General features: G+C 44.5%; 1 protein-coding gene across 1 annotated transcript; it reads left to right on the top strand.

The window, feature by feature from the left end:
• Positions 1-222: 222 nt before the first annotated feature.
• On the top strand, positions 223-870 carry LOC107109647 (uncharacterized protein K02A2.6-like; the record flags this gene model as incomplete). The annotated part of the gene is made up of 1 exon (XM_015410319.1): positions 223-870. A coding segment is annotated over one exon (648 nt), but the record flags the coding sequence as incomplete, so codon positions are not given.
• Positions 871-14,006: the final 13,136 nt, after the last annotated feature.

Consider the following 14,006-nt stretch of genomic DNA (forward strand, 5'->3'; position numbering starts at 1 on the left):
GTATCATCCAGGGACATTGCAGCACACACGGCCAAGGATAGCGTGCTGTCCCGAGTATTAAACTGGGTTTGGAGGGGGTGGCCGGTTGGAAGCGTTGAACCGGAGTTCGGCCCTTACAAAAGCCGTCAAAATGAACTATCCATTTCTAAGGGCTGTGTATTATGGGGGAACAGGGTGGTGGTTCCTGACAAACTCAGGACGAGAGTGTTAGAGTCGCTGCACGAGGGTCACCCCGGTATGGTACACACCAAAGCGTTGGCCAGAGGGTATGTCTGGTGGCCGGGGCTGGACAAAGAGATCGAAGAATGGGTACGAGGGTGTCCCAAATGCCAGCAAGTCAGACCCGATCCCCCACAAGCTACACCCCAAGGCTGGGAGTCATCTGGTAAACCCTGGGCCAGATTGCATATAGATTTTGCTGGCCCTCTCCAAGGGCAAATGTTCCTAATTGTGGTGGACGCTATGTCCAAATGGCTGGAGGTCGTGCATATGAAATCGACCACATCACTTGCTGTGATCCATGCGCTCCGCCGACTTTTTGCCACCCACGGGTTGCCTGACGTCATCGTCAGTGACAACGGGCCTCAATTTGTGTCTGAGGAATTTAGGCTCTTCCTCACGAGTAATGGCATACGCCAAATGACTTCGGCCCCTTTCCATCCGGCATCTAATGGCCAAGCCGAACGGATGGTCAGGACGGCCAAAGAGGCCCTGGGTAAAATGGACGAAGGGGACTGGAGCCAGAGGCTGGGCTCCTTTCTTTTGCTGCAGCACACCACCCCCTGTAGTGCTACAGGCCGTAGTCCGGCCGAATTGTTAATGGGGCGGAGACTCACGACCCGTTTGAACCGAATGCACCCAGACCTCACTGAAGAGCAATCCGAGCGTACCACGGCGCAACCGAAGGTGCGCATGTTTGAAAAAGGGGACAAGGTTTTCGCACGAAATTATGCAAACGGGCACTTATGGCTTCCTGGGGTTATATCCGACTCTGTGGGTACTCGAATGTATGTGGTGCAGTTAGCTGACGGTCGAATATGGCGGCGCCACATAGATCAGTTAAGGAGACGTTGGGCTAGGGACAGCGCTGACTCTCCGACGGCTGAATCCCCTGATGTCGAGTGGACACCCCCAGAGCAGGCGGTGAGTACCGAAAGGCCCGGTACTGTCCCCGAGTCAGGGCAGAACCCTGTGTGCGGGGCTGAAATCCCAGTCGAGTCTGTGCCTGATCCAGGCTGTAGTGAACCCCACTCTGACCCACAACCTTGTCTGCCCATGGAGCCTGCACCGCTCCGCAGGTCCCAGCGTTCGCGGCAAATGCCGACTTATCAATCTCATTGGTTGTTAAATGTAAATAGGCGTGGCTACATTAGCCCGGTTATGTTTAAAAGGAGCATAAGCTCCCACTGTTTTCTGTTCTGGTTTCTTACTGAGTTGAGTGCTTGTTCGTTACTTCCAATAAAGCTGAATCACTTGCTGAATCACTCTAAGAGTCCTTTGTTAGCGCGATCTAACATTTAAAGTGATCTTTTCTTTGCAGTAAGGATACTATGAAGCTTTCTAAGCTATGAAGTTCATAAGATTGGACTAAAGGTTGCCTGGCCATTTGGCAAACCTAGCAGGAGTTCAGTTGGTGCAACTTTTCCCTTTGTAGCAATGAGGAAAACATCATCTGTTGAATTTTTGCCTGTCACAATGCTAACATTTATTAGGGCTTTTTTTGAATTTACTTTTCACCACTCAATGCAGACTCAAAGATGTTTATCATGTTGGAAAAAAATACAAAAGAAAAACATCAATTTTTATAAATATTACCGGACGTCAGCAGACTAATTCATAAGGCAGGCAAGGGACATAGATGGAGGAGAGGAGGAGGAGATTGGATTTATACCCCTCGACTAGGGGCAGTTTCATTGTTCAGCTGGGCTTGTGTAGGCAAGACTACTACAAGGCGACTAATGCAGCATGTGGTTTTGGGCAAGTTTCCAGGAAACCAATTGAAGGTTCTCCACCGTAATGAATCCTGATGCATTTGTGCAATGTTGGTGTTTGAACACAAAATATTCTTGCTTGGTTAGGAGGCATTCTCTTCCATCACTCTTCAGCTGAAACTGAAATGTGTATGTAAAAAGGCAAATGCTTGTTCTTAACTCCTGTATGGTGTAGTTACTACATAAACTGTAAATAGCAGGGGTCGTTTCATAGAAAAAGAACTAGGGGAACTCATTAGCATAACTCATTAGCATATGCCACACCCCCTGACATCACCGGAAGTGTGTCATAAGGCCATACCCACCACTCAGTTAGTCTTAGTCTTAAAGGTTAGTCTTTTTTTTATTTAAATGATTTATTCCCTCTCCTAAAGAGGAGAGATATTTCGTTTATAGTTTGGAAAAAGGGGGCGGGTGGACAGAGGGATAAAGAATAGAGTTGAGTGGTGTTATTGTATTAGTAAATTAATCTGTTGGTAATCAAAGTTAAAAGTCCATAGTTTCTTCTATCGTCCGACATCCTTCTTTTCTTCTATACCTGTTAAGCAAGGTCATTAATATGTTAGTATTGTCCTTCTGAGATTTAGTCCTCCAAAGTGCAGTTCACAGAAAAAAGAAATTAGAGTTTTTAAACTTTGGGGTCTCTTCCTCTCAAGTTGTATTTCACACCCATCGCTCCTCCAGCTTCATCATCCTTCACCTCTCATTCCGAACCGCTGTCTTCTACGCTTAGAGTTGACATCCACTTGGCCAATTCTGCTCCTTCTTCTTTACTGGCGTGCCTTTTCAAAAAATCTTGAGCCTTAAAGATAGAGTCTATTTTTTCTCTTTTTTCTTTGAATTTGAAAACCAGTCCTTCGGGTACCAGCCATTTATAGCTCGTTTGATGATTTTGTAAGAAGATGGTCAATCCTTTATATTCTTTTCTTTTCATTCTAATTTCAAATGGAAAATCTTTCAAAATCCTAATCGGTTGATCTACAATTTTCAAGGGTGACGCTGATGTAGTCTTCAAGATCAGATCCCTGAGACGCTGCTTTGCAAATTTCACAACCACTTCTGCTGGCAACTTATTTTTTCTTGTAAAATTGGAGTAGGCCCGGTAGACCACGTCCATTTCTTCTTTTATTTTATCCGCTTCGTTGCCAATCAGTGGTGCTAAAGCTCCCACCAAGATGTCTCTCAGGTCCTCTCCAGCTTCTTCTTTCAATCCTTGAAATCGGAGAATTAGATTTGATTTTTCCATTTGAAGCATTAGCATTTTATTATCCTGTTTCTCTTGATGTTTTTCCACTTTAGTGACCTTCTTCTTAATTGTCTGTACTTCTTCTGCTGATGCCAGGCACTGTTCTGCAATATCGTCTACCTTTTCAGCTGTCTCTGTCATCTTTTTTTGCTGTAATCCAAAGGCCCCCTCCATTGAATCAAGTTTCTGGTTAATTTTTTGCAGTTCAGCCAGCAGATGGCGAGCGAGTTCACTTTCCGTTTGATTGGCAGCAGTCCCAACAGTGGAGGGGCTGGGACAGGAAGTCCCGCCTGTCTTCTTGGGTTGCTTCTCTGTTAGTTTTCTCGTCCCCGCCATGTTACAGCTTTGTTTACACTTTGAAAGTTCTAGCTGCTACTCTTCGGGATGGCTCCCTCGGCTCCGCTTTTCTCTCTCTCAGAAGGTGAGCCGCTTAAATCAAATTATGCGTCACCCCCTTTTTTACGCTTAAAAAGTCACTCATTGATGTGGGGGGGGATCCTCCCTCCTCCCTCTTCTCTGCTTTTTTTTGGGGGGGAAGCCCTTTTGCACCGCCGTCTTTTTTTCGGACGCCAATTTACTGTTATGCGCTTGCCTTTTCGTTCGGACTCAACTTTGCCGCACCACCACTCCGCTATTCTGGTGGCGTTGCTAACCCCTTCATGAGGGGCAAGACACAGCCGGGGCCATTTGGGGTAGGGGGAGAGCCTCAATTCCCGACCTTCTGGTCGGCAAGAGGCTTCTCCCTAAAGCACCCCCTGGTTAGGAGCCCTCTCTGAGGGCTCCATAGGATCTCCGCTTGCGCGGGACCCCCCCAGGCTGTGCTCGGGTGATCCGGCTCCGGGAGACGTTCCGAGACCCGGTCGCCATTCACGCCGCCGCGGCCGGAAGTCAGTCTTAAAGGTTAGTCTTAAAGGTGCTATTTGTTAGTCTTAAAGGTGCTATTTGTACTCTTGGACTATTTTGCAGCAACAGACTAACACAGCTAATTCCTCTGAATCTAAACCCACCACTCAGGCTCCACCCCCAAAATCTCCAAGGTATTGCCAACTCAGAGCTGGCGAGCCTATCTGATGGCACATGTGGGGGAAAACAAGCAAACCACCCATGTCAGGTAAAAAGGATAGAAGTTCAACACAATTTTATCTATTTTCAGTAACTGGTTTGTTGAGAGAAAAGCAACAACAAGCACATCAGTGAAGACCTAGTACCAGAGTGCCAAAAAGGAAAGCTGTTTGGTAATAGATGAAGTACAAAATATGTAGCTATTCACATTCCAGTTACCAGGAGTGTTCCCTCTAAGCTGAGTTAGTGTGAGCTAGCTCACAGCTTTTAAGCCTCTGGCTCACATATTTTTCTCTTCACTCAGGAAGGAGGGCTCCAGAGGCAAACTAACTGATGCAGTAGCCAAATCACTTGCTCACAGCTTTAATGCCAGTGGCTCACAAAGTAGAAATTTTGCTCACAAGACTCCACAGCTTAGAGGGAACATTGGTAGGCAATTTCAGGGAGAAAAAACAGCTATAAACCAAGACCAGCTATAAACCAAGCATGGGGGCAGATAAGGCAGACTAAAGGGCAGAAAGGGAGAGATTTGGACTTTAAACTATCACACTTTTTCATCTTTGGAGCAGTGGAGAAAAGAATGGGGGGGGGAGAGTCTCAGCTGTCAAGAAACCAGACCCAGAGCTTTGCAAGCGAATCAGTTCAGTCGCTGGGTAGGGAATCAAGTATGGGAGGGGAAAGAGAGCGAGAAAGACCCTCAAAGTAGTTTTTGGAAGCCGTCTGCCCTTTATCTTATAAGGCACAAAACGCCAAAAAAAAAAAAAACCCACCAAAAAAACCCTACACACTTCACAACTTCTGCAAAAAAATAAATAAATTTAAAGCTCAAAATGACTTTCAGCTTCCTCTAAACTGAGCAATGCAAGAGCTAAAAAACTCACAGCACTCAACAAGGGTCTCTCTGCCATGCATCCGCTTACCATTCTGCATTCTCCAGCCCCCCTAAGATTCCAACAAAACAGCTGCCTCGACTGTTCCCAGTAAATATATAACCCAGAAAACCACTGACTCCACCTGAAGATGAAGGGCTACAGAAAATAGCAAAGCGGCGTGCCAGGATGCCAGGATGCCCAGGCGGGCCAGCCACATAACTTTCCCAAAGCCCGGCCGAAGTTCCCACCCCCACCCCCGAGAGCAAGAAGAGAGGAGAACTCCTGGGACTTACTTTCAGCGCTTTGGTGCTGGAGCACCGCACACTGTTGGAGACGCCGGCCGTTTGGTTCATCTTGGGCAGGTTGGCGAAGTCGAGGAGGGCACGTCTTTTTTCCTCCTCCCCCTCCCCAAAACAAAGTTTCCCGTCCACTTGAACAAGCGGGAGAGGAGAGTCGCTCATTGGCCTGTCGGTCTTCGCCCAGGCTCGCCAAGCAAGACCCACAGGCTCACCTTCTTGTGGGGGGGGGGCTAATTTGCTGCTGCTGAAGGGCCATTTGGCCAGGACTGAGCCCGGGGGGAAAGGCGTGTGCCCCGCCCCCCGCACCTCACCCGGGGGAACGGCGATCCCTCGCGTTCCCCCCAATCGACATCTAATATATAGCCTGTTCCCAAGGATTGCTCCACCAGCATGTAAATTGTTAGGATTGTGTATACTAACTATTATAGCAGCACATCACAAGGTAAGTTGTTATGCCAGTGTGGAAAAGGCATTACCCCAGATTTGCACAGTACATATTTATGATTAAGACATGACAACCAAAACTGTGCACGGTATTTCAAATGAGGCAGCACCATACCTCTATACAGGGGCATTACAATATTGGTTGTTATATTTTTAGTCCATGCCCTAATAACTCCAGCAAAGCATTTGCATTTTTCACTGCTGCTACTGTTTGCAAACATTTGCGTTCAGGAAGTTCAGAGGTGCACAGACTGATCCCTTCTCCACCCAGATTTGCAAAGCAGAATCACAAACCCCACCCTGATTTGTAGCACAATCTGTCAAAACCAAAATGTGGATCTGGAAGAAGTTACAAACTTTGTTAGGATAAGTGGGGCAGGTGGAAGAAAAGGGAGCCAGATGGGTCAGTTTCACTTTGTTGGCTGGAGCGGCTGCAGCTAAGCAGCAAGGTCTAGGGAAATGGTTAAGGAAAGACAGGAGGAGTGGTTGAATTCATGGTTGCAAAGGAAAAGCCACGCAAAGAAAAGGACCCGGCTGCTTCAACCCAGCAGTGGAGCACTTTGTGCAAACAACCAACGTGCCTCCTCTGGTGCCCGCTCCAGAGAGCAGAGAATAAATGGGGATCTGGCTCCTAGCCCCACCTCAACTCGAGCCTACCTGCCAGTGAGTGCCTAGCACAATTTGTGCAGGGAGCTCTGTCTCTGGGTTAGCCCTCCCTTGACTTCACAAAAGGAGAGGAAGGAAGTGCCTGCCTACCATTTCAGGTAGCAATGTGACTGAGTTCTCCTACATGCTGCATCTGTTTACAAGACACGCACAGTTAGTGATGCCCACCCACAGGATGTGTTCAGGATGAAATCCATGGGAGGAAATCTGTGTGCATTTACATACATACTCACATTAGAGGGAAGCCTGCTCTTGGGGTTGACTGAAGATGACAGTTTGGGACTTATAGCAATCTCTACCTTCCACCCCTCTCAGTTCATTCAATTGTTGAGCCCAGTATATAACCAGATGCCTTATTTTCTTTTGTCTAATTGTCCCTGTTTTCTGTCAAATTTGTGGTCTATTTTTCCCTCCAGGTGATTTTTCCCCTCCCCCACCATCCCCCATTCCTGCTTCTTGTGAGGGCAACAATGATTTCCTTCTTTTGGAACTAGCTATTGACCTTGTGTGCTAAGTACAATGGGATGCATAAAATGAAAAATTGCTGCCCAGTGTAGTGAATAAGGAGGTTATTAATTTCTCTTAATATATGCAGTTCCCATTACCCTAAATAAAAATGCCATCCATGCATCAAAGGGAAAACAGACTCTGCAGATGTTGCAACAAAAACTTTGCACTTTGAGCCTTCTGATACAGAATAATACAATTAGAAGGAACAACTCTCTGTCACATGGTAATACCATAACACGCCAGCCAAGCAAAAAGGTAACCTACAAAATTCAGAGTACAGAACATGGCTTTACCCCATAATAGTGCTTTAGATGATATGGCAAGGGACCCAAAGTCCATATACTATACAGGGAAGGCAGGCTGCAAGGTCAAAGGTGGGTCACAGTAAACGGTGTGGCAGTCTGACTCACCAGATTGCTGAGCAAAATAATACCCATTCCGTTTCCCGAGCACATTAAATTGTTGGCTTCAATGGGATGTGTCCAGGATGAGAAGATGATAAAGGCAGGAAGTTGACAGGCCCTATACTCATTACATGTCTGTCAACTGATACCTAGTGCCACCATCTTGTCCCTCCAATTTGGAGGCCTTGTACATTCCTGTCCAATGCTGTCTGTCTTGTTTATGACTGATCCAAGCCCTGCACCAACAGAGAGTGAGGCTGTGCTGAGAACTGTGTCTGATGGTACAAGCAGTTCTGGAACTGTTCACATGACCAAAACCTCCTCCTCCCCCCCCCCCCGCTTTGCTAACTTAGATATCAACTCTTCCAATAGTCAGATATGGAAAGATCCTTAGGTACTTTCTTACCCCCCCCCCCACTTGAAACTTCTGGAACTGCCCTGGAACTAATCCCAAGTGGGGAAACATAACCTGAAAATAAATACAATTCCTCCCTTCATCACAACCAACTATGTAATTCTGATAGCATTTCAGTATTACCTTCTAGAGTGTTTTCAGCTTGTTGGAAAGAAAGCATCATGACTCTGCCTCCAGTCAGTGGCTTCAAAACTTATTGTTCATTTTATAGTTCATAGCTTTTGCAGAATGTGGCAATTGCTGTCTTTAAACCTGGACATTGTCATTCCAGAAATCATTTTTGTTTGTTTTTTAGCATATAGCCTATTATCTGCTTACATAAAGCTGCCTTATACTAAGTCAGACTATTGGTTCATCAAGGTCAGTATAGTCTACTCAGACTGACAGTGGTTTTCCAGGATCTGAAGTTGTGGTCTTCCACATCACCTAATATCTGATCCTTTTTACTGGCAATGCTGAGGATTGAACCTGCAACCTTCTGCATGCAAAAGAGATGCTCCACCACTGAGCCATCCCCCATCCCCTCTAGTATACCTGTATCCTGCCATTCCTCCAAGGAGCTCAAATCAATATAAATAATTCTTCTTCTTCAATTTGATCTTGGCAACAGATGTCTGAGATAGATTTGGCTGACGGAGACAGACAGATAGCCAAACATCAAGCTTCCCTGGGAATTTAAACCCAGATCTCCTAAATTCTAGTCCAGCAGTCTAACCACAACACCACACTGGTTATCTTTGCATAGTTTGGGTTACTAGGTGTGATCTATAAAAGCTTTATGGATGTTCACTTGAATGTATCTGATCCAAATATATACGTGAAAAAAAGTATCCATATTTTTTGGGTGTATACGGAGCTGAATACACATAGGAAAATCACAGGCAAGGACAGGTAATATGATCCTGAATATATCTGATATATTAGGATGTATTCAGGAGTATCCAGAGCCTGCAGTTAAAGTTCTCCAAAGTTGTCCCCTCCCTCTTTGCATGTTTCCCAGGCAACAGGAGGGAGGGGGAAGAATTGTCTTTAGTTCTGTTGGACCATCTGTGGATTGTCTTTGGTTCTGCTGGGCTTCCAAAAGTGCCCTTCTTGCTTAAGTTTGTTCTGCTGGGCTTTTGTGCTTGCCACTGGAACTGTTCAGCTTGCAAAAGTTTATTCTGCTGGGCTTCTCTGGTTCAACAGTGGTTCAATTGGTGTGTGCATGCGCGTGCGCGCGCACACACACACACAGACTTCCTGATATCTGGTTCTGAAAAATACCTATTTTTTTCAAGCTGCACATCTCTAAAAACTTTAAGGCTCAGTTCACATTTTAAAAAATGGGCTTCTGATTGCCTTATTATGGTAATGCAGGTATGCCTCCTCTAAAGTATGGCCTGAGTATGCTACATCAGGGAGGGAGGAGGGCATAGCTAAGTTGTAGAGCCTCTGCTTTATATGCTGAAGGTTCCATCAAGTACTAGGTGATGAAAAAGACCTCCACCTGAGATTCTGGAAAGCTGCTGCCAGGCAGAATAAATGATATTGATAAACCAGTGGTCTGACTCAACATTAGGCATTTTGTGTGTGTTCATCTAGATTTGGGTCCAGTAGCACCTTAGAGACCAGCAAGACTTATGGGGCATGGGCTTTGAAGAATCAAAACTTCCTTTATCATGTATCTGATGAAAGGAGTTTTGACTCTTGAAAGCTCATATTCTTAAAATCTTGTTGGTCTCTGTGGAACTGACAAAGGGAGTAACGATCTAATTTCTATGATAATTTGATTTTACTGTGTCTTTAACACTATATATATGTAGCGATCGTTTGATTTTATTCGACGTAATGCATTAGAGTGTCTAATATTTAGTGAGCTGCTTCTCCTTTGCTGATCAGGGCACAAACCAGGCCTGTGTAGGCTGAACAAATAAACATTCTTTCCTTATCTGTGTCTCTGGTTAAAGCAGCTGTCTTGCAGTACTAATAGGCCTTGAATGTAGCACTAATAGGAGATATGGGAGTATAGGTTTGAAAATAAAAGCATCTTCATGACTTCAAATGCCCTTCCTGCTATACCTCTGGTGAAAGATTTCTGGTTTTATAACCCAATGGCAGTAGAAAGAGATGTGCCTTGTGCCCTTTGGTGTTCTACCCATGTTATGGTAACAGGCTCCAAGGAATCTGGTTTAGGCCTATAGTAATTGAGTGATTTATTTATTTATTCAATTTATACCCCACCCTCCCTGTGAATGGGCTCTTCTTATCTTAGTATGGGCCTTTTGCTTGTACATGAAGCAAAAGAGAAGACTTCTTTGTTCCTTGTCAAATAAACGATTGTAAATGAGTGAAATACAGTGTAACACTACACGCTGGGGTCAGCCCATGTATGTATGCCAGCTCAAATGATGCCCCTTTACCTGTAACCAGTGGATGTTTCTATGCATTATTACCTTTGCTTTTGTCATTTTGAGTATATAACCTTCTGCCCTTCTTGTTGGGGGGAGAAAGCAGCTTGGTTTTGCAGGCAACTTATTGCTTAGTACTTTCCCCCCTGTTTATTGCAATAAACATCTTAGTTTTTCTTCCTCACTTGGACTTCACTTGTGTGTTCTTCATTGGGCCTGGGTACACACAAGCCAAAATCTGTGGAACAGTCTCTATGGTGCTACTGGACTTGAATCTAGCTGTTGTACTGCAGACCAACATGCCTACCCCCTTTGTGTGTTCATATGCAGTTAGGTCTGCTGGCCTGATACCTTCCCCTCTATAAGAGAGCCAGCATGGTGTAGTGGTTAAGAGTGCTGGACTAGTATCTGGGAGACCCCGGTTCAAATCCTCACTCATCCCATGGAATTTTGCTGGGTGACCTTGGGCCAGTCACACACTCTCAGCCCTAATGTACCTCACAGGGTTATTGTGAGGGTAAAATGGAGGACAAGAGAATAATGTTAGCCACTTTGGGTCTTCACTGGGGAGAAAGGTGGGGTAGAGATAAAATAAATAAATAAATGGGAAGGGGGGCAGATTTCACAATGTTCGTGTTTTATATGCTTGCAGGACTGGTGAAGGAGAGAGAGGGCGTGTCCATTCTGCAGCGTGAAAAGAATCAAGATATACGGATATGTATTTTCTAATTTCTTTTCATTTCCACGCAGGCTGTTTTCATTTCACCCATTCTCTTTAATTTTCTGTTACTGTTTCTTTATTTTGACACTTTTATGCTGTTTTTAAGGTCAAGTACCTTTTTGCACTAGTTATACACACAACTGATGAAAAACCAGACATCATTTTTAATGGTAATTGAATAGTGCTTATGTTCTATCACCAGATTTGCATATTCCAGAAGTGAACTTTTAATTGGTCTGCTGTCAAAGTTCTTGAGTTTTATCCTAAGAGAAGAAGGAAGAGGGGCATTATGACTTTCCCCCTCTTCAGTGCCACCCATCAATCTGCATGGGGCTATCACATCATGCATATCCCACAACCTTTGGAATGAACTTTCCAAAGTTTGGAAGGGACTGCTGGTTGAGTGGAAAGTGAGCAACATCCATGACCATTCATGCCTTCCACCAATGAGAGCTGCATTAAATCTATGGCTGAGATTCAAAAAGCAAACTGTGAAATGTTAGTTTCCAGGTGGATTTAAATATATATATATATTTGGATTTGGATCTTTAAACTTTAAAGTTATGATTATGGACGAGTGCAAAAATAGTAAACTGCCATCTGTTTGCATGGGAACATTCCTCCATTTACATTGTGCTTGCAACAAGCCTCCAAACCAGTTCTTGAAGTCAGAGAAGCTGAAAGGAAGGGGATTTATGACTCATGATGACAGCTTTGGAACCAGAAATTTAGCAAAAGATTCTGGAGTGCCCAGTGCAATATGTCCATTTGGATTGTCAATACAGGGTTTTTACCAAACACACCATATGTATTTTCAGAAACCAACCAGAGTATTGCCATTTAACTTTCAACTTACTTGCTTCTGGGAGACGACAGAATCTGGCTAATGCTGCTTTAATGCACAATTCATTGTTTCATTTATTTTAATCTCCAAGCAATGTGGCTATTCCCCCTCCTTCCCCCATTTTTAAAGTCATAACAATGAACATTATTTATTCCTAAATGCGTGTTAATGATTTTTACAAGCATGTTGGATATAGTGACTGTCAGCAAGCCAGAATGCTCGATGCCAGAGTCAATCCTGCATCATGCCAAAGCATTACCCGATCCATTGGAAATGATTATCTACACACAAATGGGAAAATGCATAAAATGATATATAAGGTCACAGTGACAGACAAGAAGCAATGCCAGAATATTCTTGCTGGCAAAGAGCCTTCTTGGCTTGTTTGCTTATATAGGCACCGAGCTGGGGAAGAGCCAAATCCTTTGCTTGAGCCAGGCATATAACTTCCTTGGCTTGCCTGCCTTGGTAGCACAGCTGTCGTGGCAAAAAAAAAAAAAAAAAGGCAAGCATTTTTGGCCATCTTTTATTTTTTGTGACTTTGCAAGATGTGGCCACCAAGGACAGAGTTATTTGAGACATCTGATGTTCCCATTCTCCATCTGCAGCAAATATTTTAACCGAATTAGAATGATAGGCATTTTCTTAAACTGTGAAAGCTCTTCCTTCCCTGCTAACTCCTACTGAGACATTTCTCAAAGTCTCTCTTTACAGTTATGTATGTCTGGAATTGGGGGAATCCATAGACTTAGCAAGAAGCTGCAGCTGTGTAAGGAAGAGTCACCACCTTTTTGAGTGGCTGCCAAGGAAGGCTGTGTAAAGAAGTTGTAACTCCAGGGACTAATTCTGATAGTGCTCTTCGTCCTGGCCGTGGGCTATTTGCTGCACAAAGGAGGGAACTCCACATTCAAAAATAAACAGTTCTTTTTATTTACTATATCCAAGGACGAAGCAGGAGAGGAGACAGGAAAACAAGATAACAGTCCCATATTAAGTGCAATTAAAAGCCAAAATTTCACAGCAGTTACCACAAGCAACAATCCAAGCCTTCAAATGAATTCCTCATACAAGGCTCCTGAAGAGGAATGAATTCAAAAAGTCTCTTGGAATTCCTTCAAATGAATTCCTCATACAAGGCTCCTGAAGAGGAATTAATTCCAAAAGTCTCTTGGCTCTCTCCAGTTTCTTGCTTTGCCTTCTCTGTCTGATGACTAATGGCTGATAGTAACTACACCAACTTACTCCCTCTCTATCCACCCCACTTATTAAGCTATCTCAGCCTTAATTGACCACAGCTGTTACTATCATGTGAAGAGTTTACTCTACCCTCCACAGGGCCTAAAGAAAAGAGGAAATCATAAAAGGCTTGAACACTGCTGCCACACCCAAAACCCCATACACCTAACACTTAATCCTTTACAGGCTCTCCTGCTCCTACCCTCATAACCTAGAGCAAAGCTGGGACTTGAGTGGGGCCACTCTTGACCTCTCATGGGAAGCCTTCTCATGGAGAGACATGCCAGAAATGACCCGGGGGTATGTGAGGCTTCCCATGGTAGCTTTAAAAGGGGCCAAGATGAAGGTATGTGAGGATTTCCAAGCCACTCTCTTCAGGCTGCATTTAAGAGGGCTGTCAATAGAAGGAGGTGGAACCAGGGAACAGCAAACTCCACCCTCTCAGCTCTAAAACCATTGTTGGGCCCATCAGTTGAGATGGCAGAAGGCCCAGCCGAAGGAGAGATGAGCCATGTCAACGTCCGTTCCACCACAATGTACCTTATGTTGGCATGTTTTCTGCTGCTCTGTGGTTGCCATATGCACTGGCATTTGTGTAAGTGTAAAACTTTTCATCCATGGGAAGGTCACGGTGATTGTGGTTAGTTAGTGAGAGGCTTACCACTTGCATAGTTTCTGCAGAAACACCCATCAGAAGGGTGGAAGAGGTGGTACATACATAGCCAGTCTTGCATGGCAGAAACAGCAACCATTGTGGATAAAGGATAAACACGTTAAAACAAGACCCACACAGAGTTTGATAGGATGACCTGTTGCTTGCTATTCAATGTTCTACTGAAATCACTGACTCTTATTCCAATTAACTGCATAGGATTTCAGTCCAAATCTAATTGTCAGGATATATTTACG

The sequence above is a fragment of the Gekko japonicus genome, unplaced genomic scaffold (assembly GCF_001447785.1).
Source record: "Gekko japonicus isolate JY-2015 unplaced genomic scaffold, Gekko_japonicus_V1.1 scaffold1444, whole genome shotgun sequence".
NCBI lineage: Eukaryota > Metazoa > Chordata > Lepidosauria > Squamata > Gekkonidae > Gekko > Gekko japonicus.